Source organism: Mercenaria mercenaria, chromosome 15 (assembly GCF_021730395.1).
Source record: "Mercenaria mercenaria strain notata chromosome 15, MADL_Memer_1, whole genome shotgun sequence".
NCBI lineage: Eukaryota > Metazoa > Mollusca > Bivalvia > Venerida > Veneridae > Mercenaria > Mercenaria mercenaria.
The window spans coordinates 31,990,399-32,002,504 of record NC_069375.1 but is presented as its reverse complement, the minus strand read 5'-3'; the positions used below and the strand labels follow the sequence as shown (position 1 = coordinate 32,002,504).

The 12,106-nt window shown below is 37.0% G+C and overlaps 1 protein-coding gene across 2 annotated transcripts; it reads left to right on the top strand.

Annotated features, from left to right (window-relative positions):
- The first annotated feature begins 4,257 nt into the window (after nucleotides 1-4,257).
- Nucleotides 4,258-12,035, top strand: LOC123522863 (uncharacterized). Of its 2 annotated transcripts, none has more exons than XM_045300345.2 (3): nucleotides 4,258-4,377; nucleotides 8,271-9,296; nucleotides 10,282-12,035. In XM_045300345.2, exons 1-3 carry the CDS (start codon nucleotides 4,313-4,315, stop codon nucleotides 11,621-11,623), a joined length of 2,433 nt encoding a protein of 810 aa, XP_045156280.2. In that variant the 5' UTR covers nucleotides 4,258-4,312; the 3' UTR covers nucleotides 11,624-12,035. The 2 variants fall into 2 exon arrangements, with proteins under 2 accessions (XP_045156280.2, XP_045156281.2); XM_045300346.2 differs by having other exon boundaries at nucleotides 4,269-4,572.
- The last annotated feature ends 71 nt before the right edge of the window (nucleotides 12,036-12,106 follow it).

Genomic DNA, 12,106 nt, shown 5'->3' with positions numbered 1-12,106 from the left:
ATGATTTTATCATATAATGTACCCATAATTAATGATTAAAAATATATTATATCAATAAACAATAGTTGCTACTGTCTTTATTTACTTGAATAATGTTTGTAATCAAATGGTTGGGTGGTACATCAGCCCAGGAACAATTCTCTTTTGGGAAAAACTGACCAACGGACCATAGTGTATAAAATACTGGTATTTTCAACTGTTTAAAACACAAACAAGTGTTTCACTGGAAATTGCAATATTATATAAAGTCTTGTATGTTTATTCTATTTTCATGGATGCCAAGCAATGTATCAAATCAAACCCCAATGAACAAATAATATATCCAATCACTTTATCTTTACAATTCAAAATCTGAAAATTTATGTCCCAAAAAAGTACCATTTTGCTGGAAGGAAGTTTTATGGCAAGAAATTAAATGAAGATGATAGTTAGCTGACAAACAGTACATGGGAAAGTCCATGATGATAACTGTAGCTAGTTTTCCTTAAGTGATGCAGAGTGCCTCAGAAATCTAAGTAATGGTTATGTGATAAATGTTTTTGTTTGTTTTGGGTTTCACCTCGTTTTTCAACAGTATTTCAGTTATGTAACAGCTGACAGTTAACCCAACCAGTGTTCCTTGATTCTTTACCAAAACAAACCTGTTCCCGGCAAGTAATTGCCAACTTCCCCACATGAATCAGAGGTGGAGGACGAATGATTTCAGACACAATGTCTTTTATCAAATTGTCACTGAGAACATAATATATGCTACGCCCAGGGATTAAACTCATGACCCCGTGATCCATAGATCTGCCCTCTCCCTATTGAGCTAAGCGGGCAGGTTTTATTTATTAATTTCTGTTAGTTTATAGTCACACCTACACAATTCAGGTCAAATGACAACTTTTCAGGCTCTTGCTGGTGGAGGACAAATCTGGATGCCTCTCCAGGCACTGTTTCAGGCATAGGTGGGCACCTAGGTAGGACCTTCAGTAAACCAGACAGATGGATTACACTATATATAACATCTTTCTGATGTAACACTGAACCAGGGTTAAATGTTTGTAGGTTGGAATCCCATTCTTTACATGTACTCTTGTTGACCCTTTTCTACTGAAACTGATAACTGATGGTTTTCATTACAAAAATGCAAAGTTATCATCCTAAAAGAATATAAGCCACAGAAGATACAGAAAGTGTACTGGTAGTTTAAACAAGGCAGTCTGAATGACAGCTAAATCCCCCGCCACTGGTATGGATAGTGAAAAGGTAAATCTTTGACCTTGAGCTGTGACCTTGACCTTGAACTGACATGGCTGACCCATGAATTTTGCACATCGTCTAGATGAGGTGATCAATTGACCCAATTTTCATGAAAATCCTAAAAGGGGTTTAGGAGATACAGAGCTCAAACCTTTGACCTTGAATTGTGACCTTGACCTTGAGTTGACATGGCTGATTCATGAGTTCTTGATGAGGTGATCATTTGATCCAAGTTTTATGTAAATCCTTCAAGGGGTTTAGGAGATACAGAGTGGACACAAAATGGAAGGCTCAAACCTTTGACTCTAAGTTGTGACCTTGACCTTCAGCCAGCATGGCTGACTTATAAATTCTGCACATCATTTTGATGAGGTGATCATTTGACCCAAGTTTGATGAAAATCCTTCAAGGAGTTTAGGAGATACAGAGCGGACACAAAATGGAAGGCTCAAACCTTTGACCTTGAGTTGTGACCTTGACCTTAAGCCGACATGGCTGACTCATGAGTTCTGCACATTGTCTTGATGAGGTGATCATTTAATCCAAGTTTCATAATTATCCTTCAAGAGGTTTAAGAGATACAGAGTGGACACGAAATGGTAGGCTCAAACCTTTGACCTTGAGTTGTGACCTTGGCATTGAGCCGACATGGCTGACTCATGGGTTCTGCACATTGACTTGATGAGGTGATCATTTGATTTAAGTTTCATGATTATCCTTTGAGGGGTTTAAGAGATACAGAGCGGACACAAAATGGAAGGCTCAAACCTTTGACCTTGAGTTGTGACCTTGACCTTGAACCAACATGGCTGACTCATGGGTTCTGCACATCGTCTTTATGAGGTGATCATTTGACCCAAGTTTCATGAAAATCCTTGAAGGTGTTTAGGAGATATGGAAAGACGGAAGGACGGATGGAGACCATTCCTATAACCCCCCACCACTTGTGGTGGGGGATTAAAAATCTCAATTCCCTTTAATATGTGATGAATTCCAAATCATAGTTATTGAAGGGAGACTCTTGTTGAGGGTATGCATGTTACAGAAATATCCCTGAAATAGTGCCTTCAGTTCTTTCAGAATAAAACAAACACATTATATTTCCCTGTATATGCAGCAAGCTGGTATCACATTATGGGACACGCTGTATTTTACTTCAGTCTAACATGTGGAAATATAATGTAAACTAGCTAAAGATATATTTTTCTTGAAAATCACCTTTGCAATTTGCAATTTTTTAAACTAAGATTCATGATGTTATTAAGCTAACCCTTACCCGGCTAAATTTCTATAATGAACTTGTCCATCTTTCAATTTGTACATTACCATTAACTGTTAAAAGGGGTGCTTACCAAAACGATACTGACAGAATAGCGAATAGTGCAGATCATGATCAGACTGCATGGATGTGCAGGCTGATCATAATCTATACTCAGCCAGGTTGCAAGGCAGAATCAATTGTGTCTGGCATGATAAGGGTTAAGGGGTATATTACCAAAACACAGAAATATCTGGTAAACAAACATCTTAACCAACTAGAGCTATCACTAAAAGTGATGAATGTACCCCCCGCATGCACTGACACAGTACATTGCAATTTGACGCATACAAGATTGCATAATTATGTGGACTGTATGTATATAGACTGTATGTATACAGTATAGTAACAAGAAACAAAGTCCCAGAACTATGCAGAATATTTATCTAAAAGAACGTAACATGCACCATGCACAACTACGGTTGGTACTGATCACTTGTGTGAAGTTTCATTAAATTGTGTGCAAGGGTTCGGAAGATTAGGCGCGCACAAGACTGCATATGCAGACTGTATGTACATAGTATGTTAACAAAAAACAAAGTCCCATAACTCTGCAATTTTTGTTGTTGAAAGAACCTAACATGCCCCATGCACAACTACTGTTGTTACTGATCACTTGTGTGAAGTTTCATTAAATTGTGTCAAGGGGATGAGGAGCGATGGTGCACACAAGATTGTGTCTATGTATATAGTATAGTAACAAAAAACAAAGTCCCGTAACTCTGCACATTTTTTTTCTGAAAGAACCGAACATGTCCCATGCACAACTACTGTTGTTACTGATCACTTGTGTGAAGTTTCATTAAATTGTGTCAAGGGGATGAGGAGAGATGGCGCGCACAAGATTGTGTCTATGTATATAGTATAGTAACAAAAAACAAAGTCCCGTAACTCTGCAATTTTTTTTTTCAGAAAGAACCTAACATGCCCCATGCACAACTACTGTTGGTACTGATCACTTGTGTGAAGTTTCATTAAACTGTGTCAAGGGATGAGGAGAGATGGTGCGCACAAGATTGTGTCTACGGACAGACAGACAGACAGACAACCTGAAACCAGTATACCCCCCTTGGGGGGGGGGGGGTACAAAAATTTATCTGTCCATTACATGATCTCTACCGAACTGTCTCGTACAACTGGATACTTAAAAGTATTCTATAAAAAGTTGTCCCCCTTTAAAAATGAGTGCCATTTGTAAGTTCTACCAAGGCATTGTGAAATTTCAGCGCTGGTACATTGAAATGAAAATATGTAATGGTTCTTTGAAAATGGAAAGGTTTTTTTACAGTGTTGAACTGTCCGAAAGTGTGACCCCATTTATGCATTCCTTTTCCAGAACAGTAAATTTGCTTTGTACAGTAATATGTATACATGTTTTATATGCTGTTCTATTTTCATGTGAAACACATTTTCTTTTCATGATTTGATGTTAAATTTTTGATTATTTTTCCTCTGAATATAGGGCTAACCATTGAAGAAATTATAAAAATAGTAACCATTGACCCAAAATGCATGAAAGTCTATTCTGTAACACAGGTGCCCGTCCAGTCTTGGTGCCCATACAGGTGCCGCCCCAGCAAAAAAAAAAAAAAAAAAAAAAAATTGTCACAAACCACTATTTATATCCTAAAACGAAAAAAAAAATTTTGAAAAAAAATTTTTTTTTCATATATACTCTTACATTGAAAAGGTACCGGTCTTGCCGTAACGCTATGGAGGTTTACTAGGACACGCTGTGGAACAACCGAAATGTGCAGTTCAGTACCAATGCAAGCTACCCTGCTGCCGTTTACACATCGGACATTTAGAAAACAGTAAACAATTCTATTCTACCTAGTTTACAGCCTAAAATAACTTACATTTTAACCCCAAGACACAAACTTGTTTGACACTTCAAAATAACTGTGACGATCGGCCATTTTGCTGCAAAACGAAAGTAGAAAACCTATGCCGTACTGTTTCCGCGCTACTGGTTCCCGATGATGACGTTTACTATGCAGATGAAAACGGTAACCATTGAATTTTGTTTACTTTTTGAGCGCTTTTTCAGACAAAAATCAAAAGCAAATATGAGTGCTGTAAATTGGTAAGTAATTTCTCTAGGAAATTGAATTTTATACCGAAATGTAAACAAAGGTACTCTTGTATCCAAGGGTGTTATAAGTAGCAATGTCAGTATGCAGGAAAGGGCCACGCTAATATTTCTTTTTGAGTAGTTGGGGGTGGGGGAAGTTTCATTTGACTTATGCTTTAAATTTATTTGAATAAAACTATAGCTATTAACGCTAGACACAGTGGTCCACTGGTAACTTAAAGACTGTCTGTACATAGAGGATAGTATCCCCGTTCAGGATATGGCCAGCATTAACCGGAGTGAGGGAGAGGAATGGGGGGGGGGGGGGGGGGGGGGGGGACAGCATCACCCCGCCTCCCCACACACACACATCTTACATTATCAAAAAATATGTTTTAACTTTTTTCTATGCAATTAAAAACAAAATTGAGCCGCATCATGGGAAAACCAACATAATGGTTTTGCGACCAGGATTCGTGCTGTTCTCTTTCAAAGCCTATTGCAATTAGGGAAACCATTAGCGAACATCATGGATCCTGACAAGTCTGCAGATGCACAGGCTGGTCTTTATCTATGCTGACCGCAGTTACTATGTTGATTTTCCCATGGCGTGGCTCAAATGGCATTAAAGGATTTATGTGCTAATTGAAATAAAAAAGAAACAATAATGCTCATGATAAAAGAAATTTATAAGACATGTGATGAATTATCATAAAACAGAAAACATATCGGTCCATATAAATGATGTACAAGTATACGCACCGGGTATACAAAGGTTTTACGCATCTACCTTGAAACTAGTGTTTCAAACCATTAATTTGACAAACAGGTATATATTAAAGTTACCCTATAGTTTTCTCATTCAACAGTGTTACTTTTTTCAAGAACAGTCAGAACAAAAGAATTTCGCGTTCGGTCTAGATATTTTTTTCCATTCAGAGTCGGACTTAATTTTGGCACATGTCCGATGTAGCCACCCGTCACAATTTGTGCAACATATCCAATCCGTACCGATTTCCCCTTTGAAACACACTTTACATAGTTCGTCAATATCACTGTCTTCCATTGAGTGCGATGTGGAAGGCTGTGGTTGGATGCCTACGCTACAGCCAGACGTGGACGGCTGAAGTTCAATATTATCACGGGAGTTAGATGTTGAGGGATGCGGAGCAGAATGTACAGGAGAACCAGTTCTTTTCGTGCTAGGAATTCTGAGCGATGATCCGCTAGATGAAGATAATTCCGATTCTTGAAAACTGTGCATAGCAGTTTCTACATTGCTTGATTGTGATTTGTCAGTTTTATCTAGCACTGCTGAATTTGGCATGTAGTCGCACTTCAGTATGGCATTTTCTAGATCGTTTATCAAAATAGATTTTTTGCTGCTCGATTTAAATTTAACATTATATGCTCGCAAAAGATGTTGTATTTGCAACTTTGTCATTACGTTAAAGACATCAACTTTGCTTAAAGCTAGACCTTTCAGGATAGAATGAGACATTTCCCTGTTTTCCGTCTCATCATTCTGTATGGTTGAAAAAGTTACTGTCTTAACTGATGAAGACTCTTTCTTTTGTTTTTTTACTTGTATCTGTTTTCTGTGTGCCATAGTTTTTGCCACAGAAAACGATTGTAACATATCTTTTCTAAATTGATTGAACATGACCATAAGAAACAACTGAGCAATTTCTTCAAATAGATTATGAATCAACGAAGTGGGTGTGTCATGTACATCGCTGAATAAGACACTTGTACATTTTCTACTTCTCACAACGCACGAAAACTCCTCAAACAAGGTAGAACACTTCATTAGTTCAGCTAAGCAATAATTATGCATATTTTCTCCATGTACTTGAAAATTTTCTTCATTTAACACTGAAAGGCATTTATGGCTTAAATTAATGAAAAATTCAAATAAATCGTCAGATATGTGAAATAATCCTCTGTTCAGATTTTGCTTTCTCGTTACATCTATCAGAGAGCTTGGTACCGAAGTTACCTTTTTTAAATAATTTTCCTCTTCTCTTAAGCTGTTTAAGATATTTACCTTTTCGGCAGCATCATCAAATTCCAATTGCTTCTCGGTACTCAACAGATACATGCGCGACCGTTGCAATCTCAGATATTTTTGCGAGACCTTACTCAAACAATATCCTCCAACATAACGGATTCTTGCCTTCGAACCATCAGTCACGGTTCTGGTTGAACTTTGGCGGGTACTTACCGGAAATAATTTTGATTTCTCCTTTAATAGAAAATTCCTAACCGCAGAAGTTATTTTGAAACAGATATGCGAGTTAATTTTACCGAAGGGCTGAAATAGCATAGCGCATGCTATCCTGTATGAGTCACTTGTTTGGTGAATATGACATTGTCTATAAAATTCCGTCATTGTTTCTGCTTTAACAGGCGACGGTTCGCGAACATCCATATCATCCACAAGTTTTCCAATACTTTTAAACTCTTTCTTACAAAATTCGTTCACTTTCACTTTGTCTCCCTGAATCATTTCATTTATAGCATCATTCATTTCTTTTTGCATAGGAGTTAATGGGTTTTCGAATATGCATTCCTTTAAAACAATATCTATGTTAAAACTTTCGGGAAGCTGGAAATTAATATCAGTTTCCTCTAAATTGATGTCTGCAATGACACGATCAAGTTCTTCGTCAAACTCATCATCCTCAATATCAATCATTTCTGAGTCTTCATCATCACCAATAACAAGAACATCTGGTCTTTCTTCGTCGGTCCTTCAAATACAAAAAAAAAAATATGATTTGATCATTTTGAGAAGGGCATATAATTATATATACAATTATACACTTTATGAATGGCTTGACGGTCAATAATCAAAATTATTTGCCCGAGGTCTAAGTCATTTGAAATGTGATTAACTACATGACATCGAGATTAAGTTATCAAAGATATTTCTTATTTCTTAACCAAGCATACAGGTGCTGAATGTAGACCGGTCGTAAAACACAAGCAAATTTTTTTCTGTGCAAAATTCAAAACATGAAGAAGAAAAATTTGGAAAACACTTATTTCGGATGTCATGTAACAAAACATTAATATTGGAGATCAGTTTTTTACTATTGACTGGCAAGGCATTCAATAAATGCATATCATTACATGACATTTTATATAGAAGAGCCGGCCCATAGTTTACGCTAGTGACCCGTATATAGGTCAACACAAGTTTTCGCTGAAGAAATGAAATGAGCCGCGCAATGAGAAAACCAACGCAGTGGCTTTGCGACCAGCATGATTCCATGCTGTTTGCCGACGATTTCTCTACTTGCAGTAGTCTTCGAAAGCGAACAGCATGGATCCTGACCAGACTGCACAGATGTTGGTTTTCTCATGGCACGGCTCAAATCTTTGAAAACTTGTAAATGATGTCATGTAGATAAAACACTTCATGCTTGGCTTGTTGGTCAATAGTTAAAAGAAAACGGATCACAGGCTATAACTTTGACTATTGACCGGCAAGCCATTCAGTAAACGTATAATGTATCAAAGTACGCTAAATTTGCATATGTAACGACAATTTACGATCATTTCCGTGCTAAAAGATGGTAGGGTTAGTATGCGCCGTCATAATAAAATTATCTTTTCTGTCTGTTTCAGGCTTCTTGATCGAGTTCTGGAGGCCGATGGAAGAGAAGATATGACTATCTTATATGAATCGTACCGACTGGAAAGTATAGACAGTGGTTATGAAATTGAAATGGATAGGAGGTCCTTTGTCGATGTTTTCCTAAAATTATTTCCAAATGCTATAAGAAAGAAGGTTCGACAAGGACAGTTTGTAAAAAATGTGTATGAAGGCATCAAGCTTAAACCACTAGAACCTGTGCTTACTTCTACTGCTACGCACTCTTTCGAACAGTTAATAAGTATATTACCGTGTGATTTTGTAGTGAAAGAATATAGTGAAGAGCGTGTTCTATGCAACCTGGATACGTTCTTTAAATCAAATGGCAATACTGTACAGAAGAATGTCACTTTTCATAAAGATTTGATATTTTCTGTTATTGTTGGACAACAAGCAGTTGATCTTAAGCAGTTAGGTATTTCCAACAGATTTCTGCTCAACCAAAATAGTATAGACCTTGTGTGTCAAACTGTACGAAAAATTGAACTATGTCACGGGATTGAAATGAAAAAGACCGTCAAGTGTACTCGTTTTCATACGCTGGATGCTTGGAGAAACGAAAACAGTAATGAAACAACCAAGCGTATCAGATCGGTTCTGTGTTTAAGGGTTGCTAAGTTTACATCCAAGACGAACGTTTGTAGGATATGTCAGCATATGACCATGGAAGTAAAGACACCCGGAAAAGAAAATCTGCAGATAAACGATCCTTCAGGCAAAAACATTACAAAAGAGCAAGTGAAAAAATTAATACCTGGGGCTCCAGAAGAAATGGTGGATTTTTTAGTCAGCCAGGCAAAGAATATATGTACAACCCCGAAGGGCAGGCGATGGAGCCAACCTATAATGTCTAAATGCCTCCAGTTATATGCCAAGAGCCCTCATTTTTATAAGCAGTTAAGAGACTCTAAGCTGGTAGTTCTCCCTTCTCCTGCTGTGATCGTTTTGTACAAGAACCGGGTAAAACATGCAGTTGGATTTCAAGACGATATTTTCAGGTAAATAAAAATTCCGTTTCTGCTAGCGGTTACATACACTTCAAGACATTTCAAATAGAATGTTCAATCATTGTTTCATTTTTTTCACATTTGTAATTACTTCCCTTTAAATACAGTCAAACTTGCTTAAGAGACCACTTGTATTAAGCAAAAGCCCGTGTAACAATACCATTTATTCTAGGCTTCAATTATAGTACATTTCATATAGATTTAACTTACTTAAATTAAAATACCATCTGTCTTATGAGACCACTATTTTGCTTTTCCTTAAGTGGTCTGTAAAACAAGTTTCACTGTATATACAGCTGTGTACATGAAAATTTTAATGACACTTCACGCATTTGAAAAACTGATATATTCTCCTTCTTTTGGTTTAATTGAAATGTATCATTCCGTATGCTGATTTCAAAGACCTGTGCTCTTGATTAAAGAGTCCCACTAATTTCAAGCTGTTTTTATCATCTTTTTTTTTTTTTATTTTTTACGTGTCAAAAGTTTTAATAACATATTTAATCTAAAGAGATATAGAAACGTTGTCGAACTTTAAAAAAAATCTATATAATTGTTGCCATTGCTATGGTTTTACTTAGTCTTCCTTATCTCGGGTCCGGGCTATGTTCATGTTTTACGGATAAATGACGTTACTTCCGGTACCTTAATTAAGGACGTAGAAGTATATTTTTATGCCCCCGGCATCTACTGATGCGGGAGGCATGTAATGATTGTCCTGTCCGTCCGTCCGTCCGTACGAGGTTAACCAAATGGGACCGTTTCGTATAGCATCAATACTCCTTACTAGAATGACTCGATACTAATGCAGATGTAACCTGTGACCTTCCTCATCTTCAGACATCACCTGACCTCAGTTTGACCTTGAACTTGACCTCGTTTTGGACTTGCTTTGTATCGACAAGGATGCCACCGGGGGCATCAAGCGTTTATTGAACGCAGTTTCTTGTTTTAAAATTTATATTTCTTCTTACAGATGGATGCACTGTGAAGCTAGACGTCTTGAAATACCAGAAGAAAGCTGGGATGGTGGAATTCTTGTGGATGAAATGGCAATACAAGAAGATATCCAAATTAATAAACATGGTGATATTATTGAACTCACAGGATTTGAAAACGTTGGACAGGAAGCAATGACATGTGGCATTCTAAGAAAGGGAAAAAAGGAAATTACACTTGGAAACCACGTGCTACAATTCATATTTCTAGGCAATAGCGGATTTCGTTTTCCGTTCGCTCATTTTATTTCTACAAATATCCAAGCGTATGAATTAGACACCCTTTTTTGGGAAGCCGTTTATCTTTTAAAAATGTATGGCTTTAATGTTTCATATGTATGCATGGACGGTGCACAAAGTAATCGTACGTTCATGCATATTAACATTGGGAAAAATGCCACATCTTTGATTGCACAAAATCCTTGCGAACCCGAAAATCCAGTGATATTTTTAATGGACTCGTCTCATGTTTTTAAGAAAATTAGAAACAATGTGATAAAGAGTGGAATTCAAAAAGGTTGTACGCGACATCTTCAACTTCCCAATGGTGATATCATTAATTGGGAAATGTGGGCAGATGCATACACCTGGGATAAATCTAACGCTCTCCAATTACACAGGAAATTGACAAACGAACACATCTACCCATCACCACAATCGAAAATGCGCAACCATCTCGCTGAACAGGCATTAAATACTGAAATGCTACATCTTATGCTACAATATCAGTTGTCTTTAGGTAATAAAGGTAGTATCTTAAATGGCGCAATTGAATTTCTGAAGAAAACTTCAAGACTGATTGAATTATTTCATGACACAAGACCGATACGACTGGTAACTGATGAACGTTTACAGGAGCTGAAATGCATCAGTGACTGGTTTGAAAACTGGACTGACTGTATAAGAAGTGGTCCCGGATCTTCTGCCGAGAAAGCACATAAACTTATATCGCAGCAATGCTTAGAAGATATTCGGTCGTGTATAATAGGGTTTTGCGAATTGTGTTACAAGGTTTTGACTGGAAAAACCACGTACATTATTCCAGCTCTAATTAATTCAGACGCAGTCGAGAATCATTTCTGTCAAGAACGTAGTACCTACAATGGGGCAAACACAAATCCCAATGCACTTCAGTACCGGAACAATTTAAATTCTATAATTCTCGGCCAAAATATTGTTTCTCACAAGTGCAACACTGGAAAATCACTCAAGTCACCAGCATTGGCATATAGTCAAAGCAACAAAAAAACAGTTAAAAGAAAGAAAAGTGATTCCGCTGATAGCAATCCCCCAACATCAATAAAAGTCTTAAGAATGTAACGTATTATGAATATAATGCAAAAATGTAAGAACAATTTGTGGTTGTACATGCGAATGATAATTATATTGTACCTTTTGTGATGTCTACAACAGTTTAGGTTATTGTCCAGGTCCTGTGATTTCTGTGTAATAAATGCATGTATTTCATCAGGATGTGACAAGCATACGCATGGGTGAAAGTTGACAATTCGTAATCCGTCCGGTTTTCTTACTCTTCCCATGGCGACACCAAGTTGACCAGGTTTAAAAATCTGTTGACAGTCGACCGTCACCCTGGATACATGTAACACATGATTATATGATTAGTTGTTTATTTATTATATTAATTAGATCTTTTATAGCTAGACGATTTGGTAAATAAAATGATGATATAGATTACAGACATTCTAATAAAACAGCAAATAGACAATGATACAGTTGTATGAATTTCAACTTTTTATTAGTTCCTTTATGTTTATATTATGATTATATATACTTTAGAAT

Bases quoted from the DNA above. Each gene is read 5' to 3' on its own strand.
- LOC123522863 (XM_045300345.2), top strand. From the start codon at position 4,313: ATGTGCAGTTCAGTACCAATGCAAGCTACCCTGCTGCCGTTTACACAT. The intron at 4,378-8,270 runs GTAAACAATTCT...TGTCTGTTTCAG, and splicing joins CATCGGACATTTAGAAAACA to GCTTCTTGATCGAGTTCTGG. The intron at 9,297-10,281 runs GTAAATAAAAAT...TTCTTCTTACAG, and splicing joins TTTCAAGACGATATTTTCAG to ATGGATGCACTGTGAAGCTA.